General features: G+C 44.6%; 1 protein-coding gene across 1 annotated transcript; it reads right to left on the reverse strand.

Moving 5' to 3' along the window:
- Positions 1–1,680: 1,680 nt before the first annotated feature.
- On the reverse strand, positions 1,681–12,087 carry LOC132591361 (SLAM family member 9-like). The gene is made up of 6 exons (XM_060269747.2): positions 11,032–12,087; positions 9,496–9,846; positions 8,599–8,898; positions 6,643–6,777; positions 5,824–5,915; positions 1,681–4,360 (listed from the first exon to the last, which is right to left on the reverse strand). Exons 1-6 carry the CDS (start codon positions 11,159–11,161, stop codon positions 4,337–4,339), a joined length of 1,032 nt encoding a protein of 343 aa, XP_060125730.1. The 5' UTR covers positions 11,162–12,087; the 3' UTR covers positions 1,681–4,336.
- Positions 12,088–13,588: the final 1,501 nt, after the last annotated feature.

Below are 13,588 nucleotides of genomic sequence, written 5' to 3' on the forward strand. Positions count from 1 at the left end.
GAACTAGCGCTTGCAGCCAGCCCCTTTTGTTCGACCTCCAGCTGTTTTTTAGCTCCTCCTTAGCAGAGTCTGCCAATGCACAGAATCATGGAATTGTAAGAATTGGGAGAGACCCCAACAGTCCAGCTCTAGGGCCAAAATGAGAGATATCTCCCTCCAAGACTCTTGGAGTTCTTGCTCTCTGTCTTCACCAGAGATGGAGAAAAATGCATTTCCCCCCAGGCCCCATGACCCTCTCTGCATGTCACACCCATTCCCAGACCTGCTTTGTGTGTAGAGAAACTCCCTGGTTTGCAAGGGCCAAATTCACATTCATTCTCCAGCCTGATTTGCCTCTCTTCTGGCCACCAGGAGGACCTGTATTCAGAGGCACCCTGCCTCCAACAGCAGAGGGAGAACGTAAACCTTGTGGCTGGCAGCCACTGAGAACCTTCTGCTCCATGATTTTGTCTCATCCACTTTTAGAGCCACCCAAGCTGCTTCCCTTGGCTGAATCTGTTGCACAACCTTAGCATCTATCTCTGCGCTCAAGGTAGCTCTATTTTAAAAATTCAGAAACCCACAATAGGGTGCTAATGCTTTTCATCTGGGCAGCTAAAAGATGAGAAACACATGTGCAAGTTTCCAGCTACTACAGCATCAAACAAAGGACAGCAGGTGGGTGGGAGAAATTTGCCCGCAAGTGTAGCCGCCTCTGTTTACACTTTGCAAAAAGACTAAGGAGGGAGGAGCAGGCAGGCATTCAAATCAGGCTGCAGGTATCAGGCCGCACTCGGGCCTCTTAGGAAGCAGTCATCTCTCTCTCTCTCTCTCTCTCTCTCTCTCTCTCTCTCTCTCTCTCTCTCTCTCTCTCTCTCACACACACACACACACACACACACACACAGAGAGAGAGAGAAGCTGTTTCCCTGCCCCTAAAATCCAAAAACCAGCCATCCCCTCTCAGACCTCTGCTGCATCCGTAGGTGAAACACAAAAAAGTGATTCACATGTGATATTCACTTAGAGCTTATCCACACCTACGCTTTGCCCTGCTCTTTCCAGAGATCCACACCTTTTAAAGCATTTCTATCCCTGCCCAAGCATTCCCCCCTATGAAAACCCACTCCCTGAAGCTGAATCAGAGCAAATGTCAATCCAGGTCTTCCAGGGACCGATGTTTGTTCCGACTGAGCTTTAAAGAGCGGGTTTTCGCGGGGAAAGATCCGGAGCTAAAAAGAAAAATATCAACCTAGAATCATAGAGTTGTAGAGTGGGAAGGGACCACGAGGGTAATCTAGTCCAACCCCCTGCAAGGCCAGAATCTTTCACCCAATGTGGAGCTTGAACCCACGATCCTGGGATTAGGAGTCTCCTGCTTTGCCAACTGAGCTATGAGCACACCCTCCCACACTTGTGCATGTGTACCAGAGGCAGCCTGTGCGCCTGTGATCTGTTCAGTGGGTGGAAAAGCCTGTGAAGGATCTTTTGGAAGTGAAACTTCTCCTTCCAGTGTTGGCTCCAGCACCTGATCCCAAGTGCAGTGCTGCCACAGAAGGAACCCTGTTAAAAAATCCTCCTCTAGCCCAGAGAGGGAAAGACTAGGGAAGAATGGCAAACCAAGTTGATGGACTATGCGGAAATGGTTAAACTGGAAAGCTCAGGAACCAAGAGCACAAGAACTTTAAAAAAAAGAATGGGAAAGATTCACAATTTATTTAGGTGACCATTGTAAGCAGATGAAAGCATGAGCAGGATTTTAATCTCACTTGTAAGGTAACAAAGACTATGGATAATTCAGATATATAAAAACATGGATAACAGATTGATATGCAGTTGTAAATGTTGACTTTAGGACCCATGTGGGGGGGGGGGAGTCTTGCGCTTTAGAGTAATCTCTTTATATGGGTTTGCAATAGATTTTGTTATAAATTTGTATTTTAAAAATCAAATAAAGACTTTTTAAAAAACAACAACAACCCTCCTCTCCAAAATAATCTGAAGAAGTGTGCATGCACACGAAAGCTCATAAGAAACTTAGTTGGTCTCTAAGGTGCTACTGGAAGGATTTTTTTTATTTTGTTTCTCCAAAATAATGCATTTTTATGCTATAGCCACCAGGTGGCAGCAGCTCCTGAATGCAAAACGCAGTGTGCAGCTCCCCCAGCGTGTAGGTTCGTAGCAGTGCAGTTTTGTGCTGGACGAAATTCAGTCCGACTCCAACTCTTCAGTCAGTTCAGTCCTTTACCGACAGGCCCAAAGCATTCAGGCAGTTTCACAAAATACACTCTATACAGGCTATGTCACTAATAGCAGGCACAGGCTTCAAATGCAATGCAAGGACAACTCACAGCATACAGATGGCACAGAGCTCAGTATCAATCTGGCAGAGCTTCCTTGCAGTGAAGCGAAGGAGGATATTCCTTAACAGCAATTAAAGGAACCTCAACATATCCATAGGAAACCCTGGAAAGCAGCAGCCGGTCAGGGTGGACAATACTTTTTTTTATAGTTTTGTTTCTGAATTCCAACAGTTTACAAATGGATCCATACTTTCCAGATACACATTCATTTCACTTCCCCTCCATGGTTTCCCCCCGTAATTTCTAAAATTGCTGCTCATTACATCAAAGTGCAAGTAGATAAATAGGGACCGCTCCGGCGGGAAGGTAAACGGCGTTTCCGTGCGCTGCTCTGGTTCGCCAGAAGCAGCTTTATCATGCTGGCCACATGACCCAGAAGCTGTCTGCGGACAACCGCCTGCTCCCTCGGCCTATAGAGCCAGATGAGCGCCGCAACCCCAGAGTCGGACACGACTGGACCTGATGGTCAGGGGCCCCTTTACCTTTATAGATATCTTACACTTTAACTTTTCCACACTATTCTCCAACAAGTTGCTGCTCTGCATTCAGATCCTACCTGTGATTTTACATGTTTACAATAATTCTTTAGATATTCAACAAAAGGTTTCCACTCCTCCTTAAAATCTGCCTCTTCTTGATCACCAGTTTTCATAGTTAAATTGGCCTATTGGGCATATTCCATCCGTTTTAACTGCCACTCTTCTTTAGGAGGTATGTCCTGCACATAAAGTCCTCTTGCATACAATAATAAGTTCATCCCATTGTGCCTAAAAGAAATACTTCAGGGTTTTTTGGGAGGGAGGGAGGGGAGTGTCACCTTAAGTATTTATTTTTTTTACCTCACTATAATAAATCATCTCACAGAAACCCTTTGCCACTTTACATGCCCACCACATATGGTAAAAAACACCACCTGCTTCTTAACATTTCCAGCACATACCTGACTGATCTGTACATTCTTGCTAGCTTACTCAGCATCAGATACCATTTATAAAATCATTTCCATGAAATGTTCTTTCAAAGCATAACGTACTGCAAATTTAACATTTCCGCAATTCCGCCCCCCCCCCCCGCCTCCATTTCCAGGGCATACAATACTGAACAAGATGGAGGCAACCTCTAATCTCTGCCGAGTGGTCATGTTTCCCTTGGGAGTTCAGACTTGGCAGAGACTGATATATCATTTATTTTATGCCAGGAGATCTTCAGGAGAAGAAAAGCCTATACAAATGCAGAGTGGAGTCCCTAAGACGGTTGGGTGGTGCCCTGTACACCTCCTTCTGGCAACTCCTGCAGCCAGTATGTTGCCAAATTTATTGCTCTGCTTTCCTTTGGGCCACATCAGCAAGGCCAAGAAGGGGGGGGGTCAGGCTTGCCCCACAGGGAGGTGACTTTGGTGCTGCAAACACAGTGGATCGGCTTCATCCCCAGAGGAACACTTCATTTTCTCTCAAGGCAGACAGATGCCAACATAGACACCTAGGTGGAATCTACACACATATAAATAAAATGTTCTGAAAATGCATTTTTTAAAAACGGTTTTAAAAAAGACATTCAATTTTACATACTTCTTCTTCTTTGGCAATTACTCGTAGCCGAGTAAGACTGTCTTCCATAAACACGGTTTTAACAATGAGTCCGTAAGTGACTGTGGAGGCCAATTCTGGATCCACACGTCCTTCCACAGTGGGGACGTTGGTTTCCGGGCGGGAGTTGGTCACGGTGTGGATTTGCCAAGTGTGCCTTCCTCTTAGCACATTTCTCCCTTGCGTCCTGAGATCGAGTGTCTTCAAAGCCCAGGAAACCTTAAGACTCACCATTGCCATCTAGCATCACATTGTATATTGCACGTAAAACACACTTAAAACGTTTTATTTACTGCTGTGTAGCTGAGTCCCAAGAGTCGTCCATGGAGAGAGAGATCACAGCAATACATCTCTGGGTTGCCATCTTTCCCGCTAGATACTCGGTGGTGCTTCTACAATGTTATCACGTCACTGCCATCTAGAGGGGCAACTCTGTAATGCAACAAAAGTGGGATGAAAAGTTGGAGGGTTTCAGCAAGAAGTTACAGGCCATGCACTGATTGGAAAGGAAGCAGTACGTCCGTGTTAAATTTTTTGCACGTGCCTTTCTCTATATGAAGCTGCCCTGGTCTGTGGCCCCACTGTGATGACAGTCTGCCACTAGAGGGTGGAAGAGGCACAGGACCTACTTACCGTAAGACTTGGAATCCCAACATTTCTCCGATGAAAATACTGTAAGGATGTCCTATTTCAACATCATCATCATCATTTTACTCTTTATACCCTGTCTGTCTGACTGGGTTGCCGCAGTCACTCTGAGTGGCTTCCAACATATATAAAAACACAATAAAGCAATAAACAGTAAGTAAGAAAGAAAAAACTTCCCTATGTAGGGCTGCCCATGTAAGGAGCAAAAAGTTTGCATGTATAGAGGAAAGGCCAAAGATGGTTGCCACATGTACTGGCAGAAGTCTCAAGACCCTCTTCTATGTGGGACTATTATGGGGACTGTGGGACTGCTATTTTTCTGGTGTGTCATCAAAGGCTTGCTAAAAACTTGCTAAATACATAAGAAAATTAATTTGGTGCCGGGGGGGGGGGGCGGCAGTGAAGGAGGAAGCCAGAAACTTATGTTTTAATGCTCAGGGAAGGGGAGAGGCAGATAAATATAGCAACTCTCTTACCCCAGGGAACTTCTCATATTTGATAATGCCTAAACTGATGCAAGTTGGACTGTAAAGGCAAAGCCCTTTGGGGATTCAAACATGAACAGATGATGATGAAGAAACTAGTCAGATGAGGAAAGCCAAGGGAATGGTTGGGGTTAAAATTGTGGTAGATTCATTTGTAGTGTCAGTAAAAAGGTAAAGGACCCCTGGATGGTTAAGTCCAGTCAAAGGCAACTATGGGGTTGCGGCGCTCATCTCGCTTTCAGGCCAAGGGAGCCGGTGTTTGTCCACAGACAGCTTCCTGGGTCATGTGGCCAGCATGACTAAACCGCTTCTGGTGCAATGGAACACCATGACGGAAACAAGAGCCCACGGAAACACCGTTTCCTTAATCACACTTCTGAAAATAGCATTTCCTCCTTCTTCTTTCAGCAATGTGATTTTTCCTTATGAGGTTTACAACGCATTCTCCTGAAACTTTTTAAAATGTTTCTAGATCTAGCTCAGATCTGCCCAAAAGATTAATTAAAATGGGTGCCATTTATAATGAGTGTACGGCCTATCATATGAAAAGTACAGCAAAACATGCTCAAGTGTTTTAATGCAGAACAGGCACATAGAAGTGGAGTGTAAATATTTCCCTTCCAATAGTGAAGATGGTAAGGGCTTAAAGGGGGTCTTATGAACAGGCTCATATCTCCACCACCACTGTGATTGCCACAACCATCTCCATCACCAGCTCAATTTCCATCACCCCCACCATTCTATTCTGCAAGAAGTTCTCACCTGCTCATCATTGCCTTCCGGGGGGCTCCTCTTTACAATCTCCGAGTACTGAGGCTCAAGAAATGCCTCCTCTGTTGCCATCATGGAGGCAGCTGCAGAGGGGAAGGTAAGACATTTACTCCATGGGGTCACCAACACTTGCTTCTAAGGGTACTGTCAGGCTCTGGGGACCCGGCTTCCTCCCCACCCTTTGGCCGTAAATAAGCAGGACAAACAGAAAAGAGTCCCTTACAATTTAAAGAGTCTTTAATGACCACAGCAAAAGAACAAAGCTTCCATTCTCAGATGAAGGTGTTCCTAATTTAGGATTCCACCCACTTCCCCCCTAGTCACTTCCGTCTTGCAACCTGCTCTCGCAACCATCATGCTTTTTCTGTAGCCATCTTATGTGCTCTATGTGATCTTGGACTGATAGGCTGAACACTTTCCAGCGAGAAAGAGACTGTTAACTCTCTCTCTTTCAACTGTTCTTCACTTTGCTGTTCAACCCCCAGTTCTTCCCAACTTTTGTCTTCAGAACTATGCCCCTCTGCAAACCACTCTTCCAAATCTATACTGTTCCACTGCTCCTGGGCAGCTTCAGAATCCTGGTCAGGAGTAGGGGGAGGGGGAGGGGGAGGCTCCCACTATTCCTCATCAGAGCTGTACTCCTCAGCCTGGTCTCTGACAGATACAGAACCATGCATAGGAACCCTAAACTCCCACTGAAAGGGACTCACGTTTCACATAGATAAGCTGTGGGGGGGGGCAGGGTGGTCATATTAACGGATGCTTTGGTCTGTTCTCTCAAGACTTCTGCTTTTACGAAAAGCTTCCTACCTTCGTTGGCGGGCATCTTCCTTCTTGTCTTCCAGGTCTTTATCCCAAATCCAGCCAAGAAGAGGAGCAAAATGATGAGAAAACCCCACCTGAAATGCTCCACCACAAATGTGAGTTGACGGCCACCTGTTAAGACTGGATAAATAATAGGGTTGTGTGTGTTGTTGTTTTTTTAAAAAAGGTGGAAGATATTGGAAGACCACCAAAATCTTGGGCAATACATGCTCTGAAGGGAGAACCCACAGCTCATTGGTGGAGCACCCATGTTCCAGGATCAAAGGTCTCAGCTAGAGCTGTGCACAAACAGCTTCTTCAAAGTCTCCACGTATCTGATGGGATCAGAGCTACCTAAGCAAGACAGAAACCTATTTATGTATACAGCTACAGCTGCAAGAAAGACATATGCCCAAAAATGGGAAGAAGAAGTAGTTCCGACGAGAGAAGAATAGTCACAGAAAACAATGGAATATGCAGAAATGGCAAAACTTACCGGAAGAATTAGAAATCAAGACAACAAACTTTTATTAAGGAATGGAAATGGTTTATTGAATAATTACAAATTGCAAATAGATTAAGACTTGCAGTTTTTAAAACAGATATAGAGGAATAAGAATAATATTGCGGGGCAAAAAACCAAAAACATGTACGTTGGAGTTTTAGCTGAAAAATTCACCAAAGGGGAAATGGTTAAGAAAAAACTCCCAGCTGGTGAGAAAGATAAGATCAGATGAAACTATTAGATGAACAAAGGTAAGAAATAAAGCATATAAATTAAAAACATTTACAGATGACCTTGTGGTTACAGTAGAGGACCCCAAAAAGTCTCTACCGAAGGTGTTGGAAAAGATCCAGGATTTTGGACAGGAATGAGGTTTTATGTCAACTATGCCAAAATCGCAAAATTACAGTAACTGGGAAGCTCACAAGAAGTCAAGAACTTTAAAAAGAATGGGAAAAGTTTATAATTTATTTACGAGACCACTGCAAGCAGGTCAAAACATTGGCAGAATTTTAACGATACTTCAAAGTAATGGAAAGCAAGGATAAAAACCTGGATAAATATTGATATGCTATTGTAAATATTACCATTAGAACCCATGGAAGGGATGGAGGGAAGTCAGGAGATTTTAAAAAGTATAAATCTTCCACAAAAAAACAATTCAAAATCCAAATATCAAGATTACTCTGAATCTTGATATTTGGATTTTGAATTTTTGTGTGTGGAAGATTTATACTTTTTAAAATCAAATTATATATATATATATATATATATATATATATATATATATATATATAAAAGAACTTTAATAATAGAAATTTAAAAGAAAAAGAAAAAAGAAAACATTTAAACATGCGATTTTAGTAAGAATAATTGTTTTAAAATTACTGATTTGATTTCTATCTCAAAATTTTATGAAATTTGCTTTCAGGTTTGCTTTTAAAAGTATGTTTTAATGAATATTCTAGATTCCTCTGTAAGCCACAAGCAGAGAGAGAGAGAGAGAGAGAGAGAGAGAGAAGAAGAAATGGATAAGACAACGCCCTGAACTTCACCTGCTGGCTTTCGGCAGGAATCGTGCCATCGTCCCCAACTGACCACGGCTTCCACCTCCTTCTCAGTTCTTTGTGACTTTCTTGAATCCAATTGTAGGTTTATTGATTTGTTTGTTTGAACTCTGTTAGAATTTTGCAAGCTAGTTATGAGGACAGATTCCTACGTTTGCACTTTCCATCTCGTTGACCCCATGATAAGGCTCATTTTGAAATTAACACGGAAGGGAAGTGTTGGGTGTTCAACACCCCAGTCTACTACCCAGCTGATGCATAATGAGGAAGGGGAGGAGGGTAAATAACTGCTCAGCTTACACAGTGTTTTAGGCGCTTTTAAAATTAACTTCATGATTTTTTAATTAAGTGGTTTCTGCAGTTTTCTAAATAAAATAGAGAGCTGCTCACCTTCAGTTTGGCAGATGTGCTTCAAGTTGAAGGAGATGCTTTTCTGATCAGCTGGATTGGTGACCAGGCAGGTGATGTTGGGATCTGAGGAGTTGAGCTTCCAGACCAAGTGGAGATCTTTGCCATTGCCAGAGAGGTGGTATGACTTTGAACCATCTTCTAAGTCTCTCAAGGTGTCCCCTCTTTCCCAGGAGATGTTGATTTCCCCCTTTTCAGCCACCTGACATTGCAGGGTCACGTTACAGCCCTCTGGGCTTTTGGAGACAATATGGGAGAGGATTTTTGGTTCTGGGACTGGTTCTGTGGAAACAAATATGAAAAGCTCATACGTTTCCCAGCACGATTCAAAGTGTGGGTGCTGACCTTTAAAGCCCTAAATGGCCTCAGCCCTGTAAACCTGAAGGAGCATCTCCACCCCCATCGTTCAGCCCAGACACTGAGGTTCAGCTCCAAGGGCCTTCTGACAGTTCCCTCACTGCGATAAGCTAAGTTATAGGGAACCAAGCAGAGGGCCTTCTCGGTTGTGGCACCCACCCTGTGGAACGCGCCCCCCATCAAATGTCAAGGAAATGAACAACTATCTGACTTTTAGAAGACATATGAAGGTAGTTCTGTTTAGGGAAGCTTTTAATGTTTTATTGTGTTTTTAATATTCTGTTGGGAGCCGCCCAAAGTGGCTGGGTATAAATAATAAATTATTATAATATTATTGTTATTATTTATTTAATCATTATTAATTATTTAATTCATTATTGTTATTATTGTTATTGTTTTCTGTGCCCACCATGGGTGTCAGTGACGGCCCAGCAACAACACTGCTGAAGAAGACAAAGCCTGGCTCCTTTTCCAGGCTCTATTCCCCAATAAATAGACACAGGTGAATAAAGAACTACTTACCATACACAGAGAGGTGGAAGTTGTAATCTTCATACTGTGCTGAAATAAACTTCACTCTAATGGAATATTTGCCACTGTCATCCATTTCCAAGTCTTTGATCCTCAGGGTGGTCTCATTGGCCATCTCCAATCTTGACCCAAACCTGTCCCTTGGATTGATCCTCTGCAGTTCTCCTTCCCTCAATTCAGACAGCTGAATTCCCAAACCATTTCCCCCCTGGAAATCCCACTCAATCATTTTCAGTGCTTTCTCGGGGGGAATACTTACAGGGAGCAACACAGAGCCTCCCAGGATCCCATTCAGCCTCTCCCTCTCCTGGTGAGGATTCTGCACTCTGAAACTTGCAGTACCTTTAAAAGTTCAGGGAGGTGGAAAAGAAGGAAGGAAAAGGGAGAAAAAAAGTCAAAAAAGGGACAATGGTCGGAAAAGTCTCTCAGAACCACTGATTTAAAGTTTTGTGATTTCTGCTTGCTTATTAATTTCAGGAACAAATCTTTACTCAAGCTTTTAAATTATGCTCTTGGTATGTTTCTGTGGATAAAAACCAAATAAAATGGTTTCTGAATCCTGGGAGCCCTCGCCCTCGATTAAAGCACATGCCAAATTCTGTATGTCTGGTTAGAATTGCCTGGACGGAAAGGTTTTAAGCAGGCGCCACAAAGAGCGCATTTAGGAGACAAGGGGTTCCAATGTGCAGGGGCTGCTACAATAAAAGACTGATCTCATGCAGGTGTGAAATGAATATTATGTGGCACTTGTAAGTAGTGCCAATTCCAGAGCATATATGGGTTAAGGTGATCCTTCAAATAAACTGGTCAGCTGTTGAGGGCTTTTTGTACCAGTAGCAATGCCTTAAATTTAGCCCTGCAACAGACCGCCAGCCAATGTAGATCTCTGAGAGGTGTGAAATGGGGTCAGGGTCTCACACCAATAATTATGAAGCAGCTTCCTGCACTAACTGCAGCTTTTAGTTCAAGTGCAAGAGGAGACCCACTCAGAGTGCATTGGATATCCTTATTCAATTCTGAAAGGTGCTTTGTCAGACTGCAGAAGCATCATTGCAACCTGCCTTTTTGAACACAAAGCAGCCAGATATTTGCCTTCAAGAATTAACCCAGGACGGAGTCTTTGAAGAATCGCCTGCGGGACCAGCTTTCCCCGGCTAAAACTGAAATGAAATTTCCTGCAAAGAAGATTCAATCCCTCCACCTCCATTTTGAGAGGAAGAAAACCGAGGCATCACACTGTATTCCAACCCTAAAATGCACTTGCTTGAGGAGGAAGTCGTACTGTTTCAAACGATTTAATAGTCGGCGGCCTCTGCATCCATCCTTTACAGCACAGCGAGTCTCCTGGCTTCATTTCCTCTGTTGTTTACGCTCTGCTCGTATTGTAGCATATTTTTAGATGTTACCAAATAACAGAACCATGGCGGCATTGTGAGGCCGCTTCAGCAGACAGAGAGCCCTTCTACACGAACGTCTTTTCCTGCAAAAACACCCGCATATCACCTTATCAAGCCTTGGGGGACTTACCAGTGAGAGAAGATAGCAAAGACAGAGTCTGAAGAAAGAGCTCCAGGCTTCTTTTGGAGCCATTCGCAGCCCCCTTTCGCCTGCTGCGTGGAGGATTCCTCTTTAAGACACACAGACGTGGATCGTTCATCGTAAATCCATTCAGAGGATGGGACTGAAAGCTGTACGAAGTGATGAGAGATTGAGCATTTTTAGAAGGAGAAAAATTGAGCAGCTCCTCCTGTCTCTGAGTGAAAGAGAAGGTGGGGGTGTTTATGGAGATGAGAGGAGTGGTTACAAACTAGCGCTGACGGCCAGCCCCGACCTCCAGCTGTTAAGATCTCCTTCTTAGCAGAGACTGCCAATACTGTACACAGAATCATGGAATTGTAAGAATTGGAAGAGACCCCAACAGTCCAGCACTAGTGCCAGAATGAGAGGTATCTCCTTCCAAGACTCTTTGAGTTCCTGCCCTCTGTCTTCACCAGAGATGGAGAAAAATGCATTTCCCCCAGGCCCCATGACCCTCTCTGCATGTCACACCCATTCCCAGACCTGCTTTGTGTGTAGAGAAACTCCCTGGTTTGCAAGGGCCAAATTCACATTCGTTCTCCAGCCTGATTTGCCTCTCTTCTGGCCACCAGGAGGACCTGTTCAGAGGCACCCTGCCTCCAACAGAAGAGGGAGAACGTAAACCTTGTGGCTGGCAGCCACTGAGTACCTTCTGCTCCCATGGTTTTGTCTCATCCACTTTTAGAGCCACCCAAGCTGCTTCCCTTGGCTGAATCTGTTGCACAACCTTAGTATCTATCTCTGCGCTCAAGGTAGCTCTATTTTAAAAATTCAGGGTGCTAATGCTTTTCATCTGGGCAGCTAAAAGATGAGGAAACACATGTGCAAGTTTGCCTGCAGGTGTAGCCACCTCTGTTTACACTTTGCATAAGACTAAGGAGGGAGGAGCAGGCAGGCATTCAAATCAAGCTGCAGGAATCAGGTCGCACTCAGGCCTCTTAGGAAGCATATCTCTCTCTCTCTCTCTCTCTCTCTCTCTCTCTCTCTCTCTCTCTCTGTGTGTGTGTGTGTGTGAGAGAGAGAGAGAGAGAGAGAGAGAAGCTGTTTCCCTGCCCCTAAAATCCAAAAAACCAGCACCTCAGACCTCTGCTGCATCCGTAGGTGAACACCAAAGTGATTCACGTGTGACCATGGAATCATAGAGTTGGAAGAGACCACAAGGGCCATCCAGTCGAACCCCCTGCCAAGCAGGAGACACCATCAAAGCATTCATGACGTATGGCTGTCAAGCCTCCGCTTAAAGACCTCCAAAGAAGGAGACTCCACCACACTCCTTGGCAGCAAGTTCCACTGTCGAACAGCTCTTACTGTCAAGAAGTTCTTCCTAATGTTTAGGTGGAATCTTCTTTCTTGTAGCTTGAATCCATTGCCCCGTGTCCGCTTCTCTGGAGCAGCAGAAAACAACCTTTCACCCTCTTCTATATAACATCTCTCTATATATAAATGTAAAAATCATGAAATTCCGTTTGACACTTTTCTCCGTAACCGCTTGACTGATCGTCCTGAAATTTTGACACAACGATCCAGGCCACTCCTAGAGCGTTGTTGGGGGCAAAAATCCCTCAAATGGCACACCTGCCCAGGTGCAGACCTGCTTTTCCACCAAGTCAAACAGTGCCCTCAAGTGGCGTAGTACCCTCCTCCACCCCTCCCTTCCTGTGAAATCTAAGCCACACCCACAAACCAAATGACATCATCATCAACCAAGCAAATCAAACCCCCAAAGCGGCCATTATCACACCACTAGGCTTTTCTTTTATGTAGGCCCCTTTCAGGCTGCCAGGCCTCCGCTAGGCCCGGGGGGGGGGGGGGAATAACCCACAACAACGCACTTGGGGGCACGACAAGGGGTTTTTACTTTACCATTTAGCACCACTACCCCCCCCCCAAAAAAAACCACCAAAAAACCAACATTGCCAAGTGGAGGTTGGGGCCTGCCTTGGGGGGGGGGTGGCATAGGCCGCAGCACAGCCTTTGATTTATGTAGGCCCCTACACGGCAAGGGGTTTTTACTTTACAATTTAGCAACACTACCCCCCCCCCCAAAAAACCCCCCACCAAATAACCACAAGACAAAAATAAATAACATCCTTCAAAACGTCATGAGATACGCCGGTCACGGAGAGGGGGAACACACAAACAGAATAGATCATGGATCGGGACACATGGGGCCAGTCAAAGGGATTAGCCACAACGTCTGACGTAGTCAAAACAAAATAAAAAAATTCCTTCCAGCAGCACCTTAGTTGGTCTTTAAGGTGCTGCTGGAAGGAATATTTTTATTTTGTTTCAGCTGAAAACAGGCCTTTTCCAGCAACAAGGTCCAATGAATAGAAGGCAGGGATACATAATGGGTCAGAACAGGGTGTGGGGGGGAGACACAGGGATGAAACCTGCCCTCTCCACAATATCTCACCTCGGCTTTGCAGACTAGGCCGCTTTCCAGACTAGGCCAAGTAGAGGTGGGGGGGGGTGGCGAATCGAGGGCAGGGATACGTAATGGGTC

The sequence above is a fragment of the Zootoca vivipara genome, chromosome 16, assembly GCF_965207765.1.
Source record: "Zootoca vivipara chromosome 16, rZooViv2.hap1.1, whole genome shotgun sequence".
NCBI classification, from domain to species: Eukaryota; Metazoa; Chordata; class Lepidosauria; order Squamata; family Lacertidae; genus Zootoca; species Zootoca vivipara.

Bases quoted from the DNA above. Each gene is read 5' to 3' on its own strand.
- LOC132591361 (XM_060269747.2), bottom strand. From the start codon at position 11,161: ATGAACGATCCACGTCTGTGTGTCTTAAAGAGGAATCCTCCACGCAGC. The intron at 9,847-11,031 runs GTAAGTCCCCCA...GAACTTTTAAAG, and splicing joins TTTGCTATCTTCTCTCACTG to GTACTGCAAGTTTCAGAGTG. The intron at 8,899-9,495 runs GTAAGTAGTTCT...TTGTTTCCACAG, and splicing joins CTTCCACCTCTCTGTGTATG to AACCAGTCCCAGAACCAAAA.